The 17034-nt window shown below is 42.7% G+C and overlaps 1 protein-coding gene across 1 annotated transcript in view; it reads right to left on the bottom strand.

Annotated features, from left to right (window-relative positions):
• The window catches only part of LOC126473800 (cuticle protein 16.5-like), a 45708-nt gene extending 29642 nt beyond the window's left edge, over nucleotides 1–16066 (bottom strand). Inside the window, exon 1 of the mRNA XM_050101078.1 lies at nucleotides 16015–16066. Within this exon, the coding sequence (XP_049957035.1) occupies nucleotides 16015–16026 (12 nt within the window). The 5' untranslated portion in view covers nucleotides 16027–16066. The remainder of the gene's footprint in view (nucleotides 1–16014) is intronic.
• Nucleotides 16067–17034: the final 968 nt, after the last annotated feature.

The raw sequence follows: 17034 nt of genomic DNA, 5'->3' as shown, positions 1-17034 counted from the left end.
ATAAAAATTTTGATGTTCGCCGATGACATTGTAATTCTGTCGGAGACAGCAAAGGACTTGGAAGAGCAGTTGAACGGAATGGACAGTGTCTTGAAAGGAGGATATAAGATAAACATCAACAAAAGCAAAACGAGTATATTGGAATGTAGTCTAATTAGGTCGGGTAATGCTTGGGGAATTAGATTAGGATTCAGGCGCTCAGTCCGGAACCGCGCGACTACTACGGTCGCAGGTTCGAATCCTGCCTCGGGCATGGATGTGTGTGATGTCCTTAGGTTAGTTAGGTTTAAGTAGTTCTAAGTTCTAGGGGACTGATGACCACAGATGTTAAGTCCCATAGTGCTCAGAGCCATTTGAACCATTTGAACCAATTAGATTAGGAAATGAAACACTTAAAGTAGTAAGGGAGTTTTGCTATTTGGGGAGAAAAATAACTGATGATGGTCGAAGTAGATAGGATATAAAATGTAGACTGGCAATGGCAATGAAAGCGTTTCTGAAGAATAGAAATTTGTTGACAGCGAGTATAGATTTAAGTGTTAGAAAGTCATTTCCGAAGATATTAGTCTGGAGCACTTCCATGTATGGAAATGAAACAGACAAAAAGAGAATTGAAGCTTTCGAAAATGGTGCTACAGAAGAATGCTGAAGATTAGATGGATAGTTCACATAACTAATGAGGAGGTATTGAATAGAATTGGGGAGAAGAGGAATATGTGGCACAAATTGACTAGAAGAAGGGATCGGTTGGTAGGACATGTTCTGAGGCATCAAGGGATCACCAATTTACTATTGTAGTGCAGCGTGGAGGGTAAAATTCATAGAGGGAGACGAAGAGATAAATACACTAAGCAGATTCAGAAGGATGTAGGTTGCAGTAGGTACTGGGAGATGAAGAAGCTTGTACAGGGTATAGTAGCATGGATAGATGCATCAAATGAGTCTCAGGACTAAAGACCACAACAACAACAACAAATGTTTATTGTGGTCTTTATTTGTGTGTCATTGCTCTAACAATCGCAATCATTATCACTCTGTGGGTTTTATGTTTTAGATCGTCACTTAGACGACTGTGGTATACACGGATGCTTATGAAACGATTTTTGTGTGACAAGGTTGGGGTGTCCTAATTCTTACAGACAGTTACTGCTATTTTGGAAAATACTGCTCCAATACGGTTGTGCAGGCTTTTGTAATTCGGGTGTTGTACAATTCTGGAGTGCTAGTATGTTTTTAAATACACCTTGGAAAGAGCTACTGTCGAAACTAGTATTTCTTTGTAACGCACAGTTTTAAAAACTACATGTCGGTGATGTGGTAAGCTCCTCCATATTATGTGTTTCTCAAACTATCTTGTGCGTGCCTAATCGCTTTTGTTATTCCAAGAAATTGCTGGTTTTTCCTCCAAGTGTCATTATATTTCAGTTTTCCTTGTAGTCTGCAACTTTTCCTTCTGTAAGTGACACTGAAATGGACTGTATAGATAGAAGATGACCAAATTCTTAATCAGGCATTATGATGAGAGATGTGGTGGATTAAAGGCTTAAGGAGAAAGGGAAGAGTACTTCTGATATGTAATTATTGATTTTAAGATTATCAATGTCAGCACAAACGTGGACCATCTAACGACATACATCTCTCTCATATCTACCGTGTTCAGTTCACATCCAGCATCTTCCTGGAATTAAGAAACTTCCCGATTATTCGGATACAGACAGTATCTAGTCAGCTTTCTGTTCAACACCTGTTGCAGTCGGACGTCTTCCTACTGAAGATCGTGTGGCAACGGAGACATGAAAAAGGGCAGGCAGCAAATTCACTTTTAGTTTCAGCTTTTTGTACGTTTAAGAGAGATTCTGAATCGATACGGTCATCCGCAGGTTAGTCGAAAAGATCGATTCTTCTCAGCATGGGGTGATCGGCATTTTTATCTTACGTAATTTGCGTGAAATATGTTTATTATATGCACGAGTGAGTGACTGCTTCTGTGGCACCACTGGTTATCCTGTTCCACGGAAATGTCTTATGAAGTAACTTTGATATACTCAGGTGCACGGCTGCGCACCGTCTTTGGTATACAACGTGCCCTTTGTGGCACGCGGTGAGGCTATTCAATAGGAGCTAGCACATTTGGGATGTGTTCTGAAATTAAACGGAAAACATTGTAGAAGAGATATGTCCTCTCGTACTAGCTCGTAACCGTTCCAAGGTTACACTCCACACGAAGATCAGTCTCTAACCCATGTGGTGTCCGGAGCTTCACTTACACGTCCAAAGCCTGGTTATAGATCCAGTCAGACAAGTACCTAAACATTCTGCGTGGTGTCTGTTTGTTCTATATCGTGTCTCCCTACCACTTTCGCGCAACGACGCTCTGAGCGTGTTTTTTAGGGAATTGTCTAGTTTGAACCTGGGACCTGTTGCTGGTAAGGAGACGTCAGACCACACATGACATGTAGAATTCAAAAGAGTTCAGTGAGACTAGCGATGATATAACCAAATACTTAATGGTTTCAGCATCAGCTCCACTGCACTCCCTGTAAAGGAATCTTAATACTAACTAAATTTAGTGGAAGGGGTTCAAGGCTTTCCTATTTTTAGGTAGAAGGTAAAATAACGTCGAAAAAGCAGTTACGTTTACCATTGGAAATTTTATTCTACTCACAAAACATCGTTTATAAATTGCACTATTGATAAAAGGAAATGTTTTAATACAGGATGGTTGAAAACCAACTGCGTTCAACAAAAATGTGAACGAATATTCCCTGAATGGGTTTCGAAGTTCTACAATGGATCGAAGGATGACCTATGCCATATCACATCTACAATACCTAGGTTTAAATTAAGTTTCACAAAAGAGAAAACTATCAAAATGGTCTACAGTGACCCTCAATTATCTTTAATTATTTATCTAACTTGTTGTAAATTACAGTGGCTGATGTGGCTTCTCAATAACTATATAACAGAAAATTCATCGCGTTTCAGATTTTTACTTCAAGTGGCAAATGTGAACACCATGAGCTTTAATTGACGATCGACACTAGCATTACGCAAAGAGGGGGTGTAACACATGATACTTCTGCAGTTCTGAGTGAAGCTTTATGCGCTGTTATGCGGCATCGCGTGCGTTCATTACCTTGTCGGTGTTCGTCAGGGGGCGGCGATCAGCACAGCTCTGCTCACCTCGCCGTCTCCGAAGCAACTCCCCTAACTTCTCCTTATTACAATTTACCGAAGTTGGTTTAAAAAAAACTATCTAGCTGTGTTTTCATCTGACCAATCAGGGTCTCAATGTTAACCCTAAGCTCCGCCTACAAAAATTCTGTCTATCCAATGAGAAACGGTATACTTTTCGTGGTTGGACAATGTTTTTTAAAGTTGGCAACGTAACAGAGACGCGAAAAAGTCTCACGCTAAAACTTGCAGCTGGTGTGGTCCTTTTAGCGTTATCGTAAGATCTATACCGTTCTTCTGGAGGGCTCTATCTTTTAACATGGGCTGGGGGGTGGTCCTAATGTAACAGAGACGCGAAAAAGTCTCACGCTAAAACTTGCGGGTGGTGTAGCCCTTTTTGTGTTATCGTAAGATCTATACTGTTCTTCTGGAGGGCTCTAGCTATTAACGTGGGCTGGGGTGTGGTCCTAGCGGTTAGCTGGTAACGTGAGTGTCCGTCTGTCCCTTATCGTAGGGCCTTCCAGCTTAACATGGTTCTGCTCTCGGCTTCTGTTCTCGCTTCTCCCCTCGGAACTGCGTCTGTCCCACGGTGGGAAGGTATGACATGCATTTAGTCATTCATGTGTTAGTCTGTGGTATTCCATTTGCTCACTCGTTACTCGTATTACTTTGGTTAATTTAATGTTACGATTTATTCGGAGCTATGTGACATACTACTGGATTTGCTTATCATGTCAGGGTTTTCATGGAAGGTGTTGGATTTGCCTGACACCTTACAAGTACTTAGGTCCCACGGAAATGGACGAACTCAGTAGTTGAAGACAGTGTCCTATTCACCCTAATTGACTGATGGCTGACCCCCTCCACCCCCCTCCCTCACCCAACCTCTCAACTATAACATCGGACTCAGCCACCGAGACTTGGCCTCGAACACCAGCCTCCCTCGGCCTAGTCAACTGCCCCCCCTCCCCCCCCCCCCCCCCAATAGCTCGTCGGCCTCGCCACGTTTGCCCCAGATGCCAGTAGCCTTCAGTAGAACAGACACAGCCAGAATTCTTTTGAATTAACGCCCAGAGCACGCGGTACAGCGATAACCGAGTGTCCAAACGAGACACCACGGCACACGCTGCCTTACGCAATTGTGCATATCGAACAGGTAGAAGGGTGTTGCTTAGCTGCTCGTACAGTGAATTTCAACAATTTTTGCCCTTCGAATACTTTCCAGTCTTGGGAACAAAAGTGTCGTGTCCTAACATATTTTGCATTTTTCCTCTGAATAGTGTCTTATTCTACAAATTTCTGGCTTAGCTCATGACTTATAACGGAACTATTAATTGCAAGAAAGCGAACAGTAAGAATAATATGTGTTCATCTGTAGTCATCTTGTAGACACCTTTTGAAAGAAGCATTTAACTGCATCTTTATATTCTGTATATGATATGTGTCATAAATGATGAACCACGATTTGAGAACAATATTGGTGTCCATACCTACAACACTAGCAGTAATAATTACCTATAATTAAAGCAGTAAGTGCCTCTGAAGAGAGTTCAATGTGCATCAACAAAGGTTTTTCATCATTCACCCTATAACATAAAATGTGTGTTGAGAAGCGAAGCAAGTTTTAAATCTAACGTAAAACCATTTCTTCTGGACACCTTATACTGTTACACAGACGAATTTTTATTTAAAAACCGATAGACTGGAAACAAACAAGCTTTTTGGTTTAGTTACTTGAGTAGAACTGAAAAATATGTGCAATAATATTAAAACTAATCATGTATACACATCCTGGTCACTCGAAACGATTTCTATATTAAAAAATCGTTCAAATAATCCATGGTATACGGTAATAACCCACCTACTGTAGCTTTCGAAATGAATTTCTGATACCTAAGCATCCTCATCAGATGGTTTGGAACGCCCGTTGGACACCAGGAGGATGTGGACTCAGCTGTCTGACAATGCAAATACGTTGACATACACTATGTGATCAAACGTGTTCGGACACCAGGCGAGAAGTTACTTACCAGTTCGTGGCGCCCTCCATCACGAATGCTGGAATTTACTTTGGTGTTGGCCCACACTTACCCTCGATGACAGCTTCCACTCTCTCAGGCATACGTTGAGTCAGGTGCTGGAAGGTTTCTTGGGGAATGGCAGCCCATTCTTCACGGAGTCATCAACTGAGGAGAGGTATCGATGTCGGTCGGTGAGGCCTGGCACGAAGTCGGCGTTCCAAAACATCCAAATGGTGTTCTACAGGATGCAGGCAGGACTCCGTGCAGGCCAGCACATTATAGGGATGTTATTGTCGTGTAACTGCTCCACCACAGGCCGTGCATTATCAACAGGTGCTCGATGGTGTTGAAAGATGCAATCGCCGTCTCCGATTTGCTCTTCAACAGTGGGAAGCAAGAAGGTGCTTGTTGTTGTTGTGGTCTTCAATCCAAAGACTGGTTTGATGCAGCTCTCTATGCTCCTCTATCCTGTGCAGTACGTACTGCAGCCTGCATCCTTCTGAATCTGCTTAGTGTATTCATCTATTGGTCTACGATTTTAATACGTCAATGTAGGCCTGTGCTGTGATAGTGCCACGCAAAACAACAAGGAAAGCAAGCCCTCGCCACGCCGGCCGCGGTGGTCTCGCGGTTCTAGGCGCGCAGTCCGGAACCGTGCGAGTGCTACGGTCGCAGGTTCGAATCCTGCCTCGGGCATGGATGTGTGTGATGTCCTTAGGTTAGTTAGGTTTAAGTAGTTCTAAGTTCTAGGGGACTGATACCACAGCAGTTGAGTCCCATAGTGCTCAGAGCCATTTGAACCATTTTTGAAGCCCTCGCCACGAAAAACACCACATCATAACGCCACCGCCTCCGAATCTTACTGTTGGCACTACACACGCAGGCAGATGACGTTCACCGGGCATTCGCCATACCCACACTTTGCCAACGGATCGCCACATTGTGTACCATGATTCGCCACTCCACACAACGTTTTTCCACTGTTCAATCGTCCAATGTTTACGCTCCTTACACCAGGTGAGGAATCGTTTGGCATTTATCGGCGTGATGTGTGGCTTATGAGCAGCCACACGACCATGAAATCCAAGTTTTCTCACCTCCCGCCTGTCATAGTTCTTGCGGTGGATCCTGATACAGTTCGGAATTCCTCTGTGATGATCTGGATAGATGTCTGCCTATTACGATCCTCTTCAACTGTCAGTGATCTCTGTCAGACAACAGACGAGGTCGGCCTCTACGTGTTCCTTCACGTTCCCACTTCACTATCACAACAGAAACAGTTGACCTATGTATGTTTAGGAGTGTGGAAATCTCGCTTACAGACGTCTGACACACGTGACACCCAATCACCTGACCCCGTTCGAAGTCTGTGAGTTCCACAGAGCGCCCCATTCTACTCTCTAATGACTACTGAGGTCACTGATATGGATTACCTGGCAGTAGGTGGCAACGCAATGCACCTCATATGAGAAACGTTTATTTTTGAGGGTGTCAGGATACTTTTGGTGACATAATGTAAAACATGTATTTTATCTTTTAGCAGTTCATTTGAGTAGCGTATCATCTGATAGTTAACATCGACACCTCTTCGTCCACTGTTCCCTTAACTGTTTCGCTGATGAATTCAGTATGAAATATAACTAAATAACAAGCAACCAATTATATAAAAGTAATTTAGTTTCTCATACTTCTTTTATGCAACTGGTTGCTTATTATTTCGTTAATACAACAGAAGCTGATGTATAAGATACAAAGTAGTATGAAATGTTGACCTAGTATGTAAAAGGTATTTGAAGCGTAAACGTTTTGCAAAAGTTCCCCATTAAATTGGGCTCAGTTTTCACACAGAGTAAAAGTCTGGAAAATGTGGCGAATAGCACATCTTGCAGCTATTGTAATACGATTCAAGATGAATAGATCCAACTGGAAACGTAACTCAGTGTTCGACATCATTTGACCTCAATCTGTTGGCGTTTTCCGTCTGGGGTCATCTCAAAAGTGCAGCGTACGGCTCTTCCGTTGATATGGTTGCAGAAATTGAGCAGCACATTATACAGACATGCCAAGATCTATGAGATGGTGTGCCGTAACTCATAGGATACACGAGTTCAGTACTGCATCCAAATGTGAACATGATGCGTGAAACACCTCCTTTTACAGGCATGAGTCTACAATAAACTGTGACATGTAACCTGCTGAAGTAGTATTGTATTTCTATTTAACGTAGGCCATAGATAAAATTTGAGTCCGGTCATTCGGTGACTTAGTGAAAGCGTCTCAAACAACCATGAAAATATACTGAAATCAGCGGTGACTCGTCACCCCATAACTGAAATAATATTGCGAAAGATTTTTTTTTTCGGACGAATGTCTGCTGTAACGTTCTTACTTCTGTTGTAGTAGAACCCATGGTTTCTCTGTTGCTTGAATATTTTCGGTCTCAGATGATGATGATGATGATGATGTTTGGTTTCTGTGGCTCTCATCTGCGTGGTCATCAGCGCCCGTACAAGGTCCCAATTCTTTTTTACGTAGTCCAATTTTTTACGCAGTCCAATCGAGCCACTGTCACGAATGATGATGATGATGATGATGATGATGAAATGATGAGGACAACACAAACATCCAGTCCCCCGGCAGAGAAAATCCCCAACCTGGCCGTGAATCGAATCCGGGATTCGGTCTCAGAGACTGGCCAGTGATTCTAAAAGAAGTAGCAGTTCCTCCGTCTGAAAGTGAAAGACTGATTTTTGAAAAGTTCTCTGGCCTATAGCCAAGCCGTTTCCCCGAAATGTACTTCTTCTAACCTTCGTCTGAGGCTGTTTTGGGTACTGGTGGTAATTGGAAAATAACTGCAACGAACATTTCGAAAGAGTTAGTGGTTAAAGATCACGTCTCCAGATAATGCTTAACCAAGTTGAGAGAAGCAATCAATGATAGACTCCGTAACAGACTAAGCAAAAACAGCCTAACGTCCGAAAATATTGAGTCATCCTGTCTTCTAGGGACACTAGTCTAGCAAGGTACATAGGTGTGCTTCTGTGAAGTTAGGAAGGTAGGAAAGATGTTCTGGCAGATGTAAGGCAGTGAGGGCGTTACACTTTCTTACAATGGACAACAACTTTTAAATAATAAATTCCCAGCTTAATCAGTATTAAAGTGCCCACCAATCTTAATGACCTCTCTGAATTAAATTGAATGCGTTTTAACTGTGCTACCCTGGGATTTCCTGGTTTGACGAAAGTGCCGCAGAAGTTCTCTGCCGAGCCGGTGGAAATCACTTCGTATCAGTAAGTCAGTCGTGATATTCTGCAACGAATATATAGTCATGAAATTGTATGAAAACAGTTGTAATGTGTTTATTATACGGGATGAACTTGTATTAAAACATTTACTACTTGTTTCTTAAGCGGAATGCAGACAAGCCGAAACACATGTGTGTGCAAGAAATTAATCTTTTGTGGAGGCAAGAGAAGCTGAAGTTCACTGACGTGAATTCTCTTACCGATCATACAAATCAAGAGACTGAAAAGCTACGTAATCATGCGGTTGAAAGGAAGTTACAAATAACGATGTTTTTCATCTGCAACATAAGTAAAGCTTCAATATCATTTGATATAGATACGTAATATAACAATGAAATGTCGATTTTTAGGGTTCCATCAAAACGATTAATAATTTTTTTTTAATTTTCGTTCCATTGTGGTAGGGTGCCATAGCAACCAGTTTCAAATTATTTCAGTATAAAAACAGTGTTCGTTGCAAATATTGTACTGTGTCAACACAGTAACATTGGTGTGCACGCCAAACGGACCTTGTGTTCTGTACGGCTCATACCACGAGTTCTGTAAGCGCGGTCCTATTTTATGCAGCTATTACGGAGTCATTTGGTGCTCTCAAGGCCCACCATGCGTTTGTATTTTTTTTATTACGAATGGATTAAATATCCAGTTACTTTTATGCCCATATTCCGTTTTATATGACTCCATGATGGCTGGGATACATACCTAGCTACGTTTAGGCAACATGATGATGCTCCAAAAGGATGAAACGCGTCATTGATATTAAATAATTGCGCAATCATAACTGTTTTTATTCAGAAATGATACTACTTTGGTGGAGGGTCTTCACCCCTTGTACATGTCCGTCCGGGTACTACATACATACATACAGCATTCAAAATAAAGTATTTTAGTCACGTGTTAAAAACACCGTTTAGTGCAATTTATAAATAATACATTGTTTTTTATTAAAGTTAATGTGTTTTCATCAGTGTCTAAAACAACTAAACACAATTCATTTTTACGTTTACCCAGACTATGGTGACGGAAAGGGGAGGAGGCGGACTGTCTCACATCTCACCAAATCTCAACAATGTGGGAGAGGGTCCACATCTTTTTAAAGAAAAAACAAGTCACAGTACCGATCCAGCTGCCTGGAATGTCACTGACACGAACAGAATTTTCTTCAGTGATCCGCTTCAGACTGAACCCCCATCACCAGCGGTGGAATACCAACCAGACTGTCGCCAGCCTTACGGATCGACAACCAAGAGTGATGATCTGACATGCAATCTCACGTCGTAACAGGACACGTTTGGTTGTTATCTGCGCCATTATTACGGAGCAACGTAATATACGCCCCATTTTTTGCTCTTCAAGCAGGCCATCCTGGATTACATTACAGCAAGATAATTCCCGCCCGCACAAGGCTAGAGTATGTGCTTGCTAAATTCCCATCAAGGTCATTATGAGCAGGGCCCTCCAATCAGCGCGGGATTTCGGCGATCTGACGTGGCAACAGAATTGAATTTGGCACGATATCCCTCAGGAGGAGATCCAAAAACTCCCTCGATCAATGCCAAGCCGAATAAGTGCTTGCTTAAGGGCCAGAGATGGAGCAATGCATTACTGACTTGTTCGATGTGTGAAGGACCTTCTCTTGAATAAATGACCTAATTTTTGTGAAATTGTAATAATATGCTTACCTCTACATGCACATCGCATCCACCTATCTTCATTGGGAATAGTGACAACATTAAGTGAAAAATAGCAAGGCAGGTATCCAAAGCTGGTGGAAAATTTAACACGATATAGAAGCAGATTGGGAATATTTAGTCTGTAAAAGTTTATGACCAAAAATACAGGATGTTTCAGAAACACACTGGTATGCAAAACTTAAGGAGGAAAGTAATGTTAGTATGACGGGTCAGTACTCGATGAAACTCGGACCGTAACTGGAAAGAACTGCTATAGTGTAGTAAAGAAAACAGCTTAAATACATAAACAAATGAGAAGAACGAGAATGAATTATCCAAAGACAATAACTACAGTGAAGTCTTCGAGTGTTATAGTGGTCCCCTGGACATTACAACTGGCGGGATATGGTCTTGACTAGGGTGTGTGATCACCATCGACACCACCGACACAAACGCATGCACTCCAACGTGCTTCCATGCTGGCCACGGGGTTGGTAAACAGTTCTTGTGGTGTTTCTCTACCAGCGCGATTAAAAACTGCTGGATGGTAGTTGGAGCATGTGGATGTGCTGTAATACATCTCCCCAATGCATTCCACACGTGATGATGATGTTTGGTTTGTGCGGCGCTCAACTGCATGGTCATCAGCGCAGTTTTTACACAATCCAATTTTTACACAATCTAATCTGGCCACTGTCACGAAGGATGATGATGAAATAATGAGGACAACACAAACACCCAGGACAGAGAAAATCCCCAACCTGGCTGGGAATCGAACTCAGGATCCCATGATCCAGAGGCAGTAACACTAGCCCCTAGACTACTAGCTCCGGACCATGCCACACGTGCTCCATGAGATCTACGATGCCGGCCGAAGTGGCTGTGCGGTTAAAGGCGCTGCAGTTTGGAACCGCAAGACCGCTACGGTCGCAGGTTCGAATCCTGCCTCGGGCATGGATGTTTGTGATGTCCTTAGGTTAGTTAGGTTTAACTAGTTCTAAGTTCTAGGGGACTAATGACCTCAGCAGTAGAGTCCCATAGTGCTCAGAGCCATTTGAACCATTTGAGATCTACGAGGTGTGGCAATAAAGTAATGAGACTGATGTGAAAAAAATGTTGCTTGCCGTTTTAGTCAATTTTAGTGTTCTCTCCTTCAAAGTAGTTCCCTTCTGACTGCACACAGTTTTTCCAGCACTTCTGCCATTCATGGTAACATTTCTGGAACTCTGCCTTTGTAATATCCTCCAAAACCCTCGTCACAGCTTTTTGGACATCTTCTGTAGTTTGAGAATGGCGTCCCTTGACCGCCGTTTTGACTCCTGGAAATAGAAAAAAGTCTCACGGAGCGATATCTGATGAATAAGGTGGCTGTGGCAGTATTAAAATTTGTTTTGAGGTTAAAAATTGCTGTACTGACAGAGCAGTATGGGATGATGCGTTATTGTGATACAGAATCCAATTATCAGCAATGTTGGCACATGCACGAAGAACTCTTTTACAAAGTCTTTCTAAAATTTCTTCGTAGTAATATTGGTCAACTGCCTGCCCAGGAGGCACCCACTCTTTATGAACAATTGCCTTGGAATAAAAGAAGCACACAAGCATTCATTTCACTTTTGACTTCGACATGAGCGCTTTTTTAGATCCCTTTGAGCACCATTGCCAGCTCTTGACATAACCTCCTCTCCAAAAGCCTTCTGAAGCCAATCGTAAGTTGTCGTCTCGTTTTCATCCAATTTAACGCGAAAAGAAATGGCATACCATTGCGCTATATTATGCGGTTCCATTTCCGTGACGAGAGACACAAACATACGTTAACTTTTTATAGCACAACTCACGACTGATCAGTTGCATCGATGTGGCGCTTGGACTAGATGCAGTTCATAGACCAGGGTCAATGATATTGGGCCTACAGAAGCCAGCAGGGTTGCCACATCTTGCAAAGAAAATCAATCTCATTATTTTGTTGTCACACCACGTCTTTTCGCCAAATGCCCTCCAGTTCCATGAGCTCCTGTAGCTGCATTTTTCGATGTTGTGGCCCATTATCATGCTCAAAAATTCAGTCAGGGCCGAATGCACCCCTGAAAAAACACGGTTGGCCTAGCAATACAGTGTCACAATAACGTTTGCAAGTTCGTCATTCAGTTCTACAACGCCTTTTGCATCTGTAGTTCTCTTGTCGTCGCAATCCTCTTCAATGGCTGTCCGCCACGATCACTCAACACACACATTTGTCTGCGTTGTGGCTTAGCGGATGACGTTTCTCTCTCTCGCTGCATTCGTTAAAAATGTTCGATACAGTGCCTTTGCAATCACCAAACACTATGGCTACCTTGATTATGCAAGCACCTGCCCGTGAACCAACAATTTGCCCACATTCGAATTAACTTAGCTCCGACATAATGCACTCATAGTTACACAGACCACTTTTCTCACAGTATCTGACATTTCCAACGTCCTGAGGACGTTGGACAGGCGCTGTTCCTGGTCAAATACGTCACACGTCGTGCTGGCTCTGCAATTATGTTCAAGCATGAATTTCTAGCGATGTGTCCATATTTTCGACCAACCCCTGTAGTTCTGTCGTATTAAAACTAGTCTACTAAATAAATGTTGATAAATGTGTGACGGAATATAAAGTACCGCGTGACACAAAACCCGAGGCTGTTATCTACCAGTTTTGATGGGAATTTAACTGTTTGTAGCAGTTTAGTGAAAACGAAAATAAAGTGCTCCGGTTACCCACTAATCGTTTCACTTGTCTGTTGCTACCGCTCGATGTTCTTCAATTCGTTATTCTCCAACCTGGTCAGCTTTCTTTCTTATAACCTAACACTACACTCACCATATTACTGGAAGAAGATGAATTCAACGCTCATGAACTCACATTCTGTCTGGAATTGATTCTTCGTAGGAAATTATTCATTCACTTTGTTAAATCGAGACAGCATCTTGCAAACTGCATACAAAACACAGTTTTATTTGGTGTAGGTAAAGCGCTGACCAAATTACGAATGAGGTTAAAAGCGCCGAATAGAAGAAGAGACATTGTGCAATAGATGACAGCACATAACTAGTCCCTACAGAAGTACAGTTATCTGTCTCTTCTACAGAATAGGATTCCCTACCCAAATTTGTGGTTTGAAATTGTGAATGTTTATTAGTCGTATGAATTGCTTTATATCACTCTAAGCAAAGTCTGAACACAATATTCCTGATATCAATACCATGTCGTAACATTTCTGCAGATGGTATCTGTTATTTCGTATATATATATATATATATACCAATCCATCTTGGTAGAACCAAAGACAACGTGGAGATATCTTGTTGAGCATTCGCGGACGACTTGGCCATACTTGCAGATGATGAAGAAATCGCCACCAAACAAATAGAGATCCTTAAGGAATGCGCGGATAAAGTAGGTTTACAAATTTCGTTTCAAAAGACAGAATTTTTCTGTACGAAATTCCATATACACAGTTTGAACACAAAATATGGAAAAATAAATAGAGTAAAACATTTTAAATACCTAGGTGAAATTTTGGAGCCAACCGGAGGAGAGAAAGTTGCACAGAAGATCAGACAACAGAAAATGAAGAGAGCATATGGTATGACACATGAAATATACAATAAAAAATGCATCTCCTCGAACACAAAAATCAGACACTACTGCGCAGTAATTAAGCCAGCAGCACTATATGCTAGTGAAACGCTCACACTCCACACAAAATGTGATTTAGAAAAAATACTAAAAGAAGAACGCAAAATTATGAGAAAGATTTTAGGTCCAAAATTAACAGAAGAAGGATACCGGATACAATCAAGAAGAACCACAGAAACTATATCAAACCTGGCAGCAGACATAAGAAGGCGAAGATTAAAATTTTATGGACATGTCACTAGACTTCCCCCCACACGACTCACCAACAGAATTCTCACTTACATAGAAAAAGTCAAATCAACAACACCATGGATTAGCCAAGTAAAATTAGATTTACAAAAAGCAAATATTGAACTTAAAGATGTCAAAGATAGAAAAACTTTTAGAAATAAGGTGGAAAAGTGGATTGTATTGTCGGAGAAGGAAGCACTAAAGAGACCAGGAACAAAATGGACAGAAGAAAGAAAAAGAAAACATGGAGAACGAATGAAAGAAGTATGGAAGAAACGACGTCAGAAAGCTTTGCGTGATCCTTCTGGGTCCATTCGCGATAAGTAAGTATATATATATATATATATATATATATATATATATATATATATATATATATATATATATAAGGCTCACTGACCATCTTCTTCTGTGCGGATGCACGGTGCCCGAATTCTTACGAGAATCGGCAAAAAGCCGCGAATAATGAGTATAATGACCATAGGCACTATGAATATAGTGCGGGACAATAAGTTGGGATTGTGGGTCTCACGGGAGGCGTGCCAGAGATAAGTTCCTGCAGTCGCACTATCCTCTGTGTCCTCGGTGGCTCAGATGGATAGAGTGTGTGCCATGAATGCAGGAGATCCCGTGTTCGAGTCCCGGTCGGTGCACACATTGTTAACTGTCCCTGCTGACTTATTTCAACGCCTGTATGCAGCTGGGGGTATTCATTTCATTGCAATTTCAAATATAATATTGCTACAACTGGATTATTTTCTTTTGCTCTGACTGCATAAAATCATCAGGCCTCTAGTTTCACCCGAATTCTCCTTACACTACCTCTGAAGAGGTCTCAGAGCTCGGTTATTCTAAATATGAAGTGCTGAAGGATCACATAGGAACAGGAACGAAGAGAAAAAGCAGTTAAGTATTTGGTGACTTTATAATTTTTATTAATTTTTATACACGACAGATAAAGAAGATCTCATAGATGGAAGCTTGTTCAGAGACATTTCAGCCCAGGAGAGCAGCCTTAGCGTGGAGGTGGGCGGCGGCGGCGAGGGCGCCAGGGGCGGCGTATGCCAGGGGAGCGGGTGCGGCGTAAGCCACAGCGGGGGCGGCGTAGGCGTGGGCGGCGTAGGCGGGGGCGGCGTAAGCATGGGCGGCGTAGGCATGGGCGGCGTGGGCGGCCAGGGCGGCGGCGCCGTTGACGACGGCGTCACGGGCCTGAGTCTGGGCGACGGCGGTCAGGTGGGCGGCCTTCGTGACGGCGACGTCAGGGGTGTCAGCCAGGTAGCCGTCGGAGCGCACGGCGACGGGGGCGGGGCCGTAGGCGGCGTAACCGGCGTGCACGGGGGCGGCCACCACCGCGGGGGCGGCATAGGCAGCGGGGGCGACGACTGCGGCGGGGGCGGCGCCCAGGTAGCCGGGCTTAGCCACGGCCACGGCCAGGATGGCGCTAAGGACGATCTGAAATTCGTAAAAATTTCGTCAGAAAGTGCTACGTCTTTTCATTTCGTTTTATAGAAAACTTACTTGACGGAAACTTGACAAGTGATTGAGTAATAGTGTCTGACATTACCAATGAAAGACGGGAAGTTTTTGTACACATTTGCGATCATGATGCATTATACAAAAGTTGTCTGTCTAGATCCCATTTTATTTCTTCAAATGGCTAACGCGTTTCGGCAGTCTGCCACCATCAGTTAATACATCGATTACGTCAAACAGTACATTATCGTACGAAGTAAAAGCTCATATTGGAACGATCATGTACTATTTGGCGTGATAAGCCCATACTGGTGTTGACTCGGTACGTTTCTGTACCATTTGAGGTAAAACGATGCACTGATTCATCTGTTGATGACCGTTTGCCTATACGTGTTATCTATTCGAAAAAATGAAGTGCAATTTAGAAAGATAATTTTTTATGAATTTGACATTACTGTGGCTGTACTTACCAGGGTGTTCATGGTTGGGAGGGTTGCTGCTGCTGCTACTGCTGCTGACGAAATGTGCCTCTGCCTTGGACCGCGAGGGTTTATATACACAGGCTGTCCAGCATGCGTCACCTGCATCCGACGTGAAAGTCATGTTCCCCGCGGCCTGACCTTGCGTGAGGTCCTGTGTTGGGCGTTGTCTCTTGACCACCGGGCCTAGTTCCGTGTGGTGCGCCGAGCTGCCGATTCGTGAAAAAGGTGGACTTCTTGCAGTAGTGCTTGTGATGTTTATTTGCGAAACTGAAGTCACAAAAGTCTCCAGCTGTGTACACAAATACTTTTTAATTGAACCCTTGTTGATGCCTCAAGGATTAAACTTGATCTTGTTTATATTGGGCTTTCCTCTTCCCCGCTGTGCAAAGACACACTGCGTACGTATCCTTCGCTACACGCCATTACTATAGTAATACATTTAAAGATACCATTAAAAAAGGCTCTGCCATGGATTCAGTCCTTACATAAATGATTAGCGTACAGGGTACATAGGTTCAGAGAGTATACAACTTACTCTGTAATGTGAAGGAGTAGGGAATAGAGATAATGCAGAGTATACGCTATTGTGTCAGGCATAGGATATAGTGGATTTTTGTGTATATTAATTGAGCCTGAGCAGTGGTATACATATCAGTATTAACTATTCGATCCTTACGACATTTTTGTCATGTTTGTCCATACAAGTAAACAAAATCAATAATTTTTCTTTGTGGGACCTATTCGTGTTTGTAATAGGAAATTTTGTGGCGCGTTAGTCTTCAGACGCTATTTGAGAAGAGCGAGTCAGTATAAATATGATTAAGTTCGCTTCGAAGAATTCATGGGCAATATGATCTGACCAACTACATCAATCGGCACGACCTGACTTCATTTCCGTGCCAGTCATTTCACATGTCGGCCCCACTGCGAATGCGCGACTATTCAACGACGTAGCCGGTGTGAGTAATACGTCAGTCTTAGCTAAGGGCAGCTCCTAACAGGCTGTAC

The sequence above is a fragment of the Schistocerca serialis genome, chromosome 4 (assembly GCF_023864345.2).
Source record: "Schistocerca serialis cubense isolate TAMUIC-IGC-003099 chromosome 4, iqSchSeri2.2, whole genome shotgun sequence".
NCBI lineage: Eukaryota > Metazoa > Arthropoda > Insecta > Orthoptera > Acrididae > Schistocerca > Schistocerca serialis.
The sequence above is the reverse complement of the archived record's forward strand: the minus strand, read 5'-3'. Positions and strand labels throughout refer to the sequence as shown.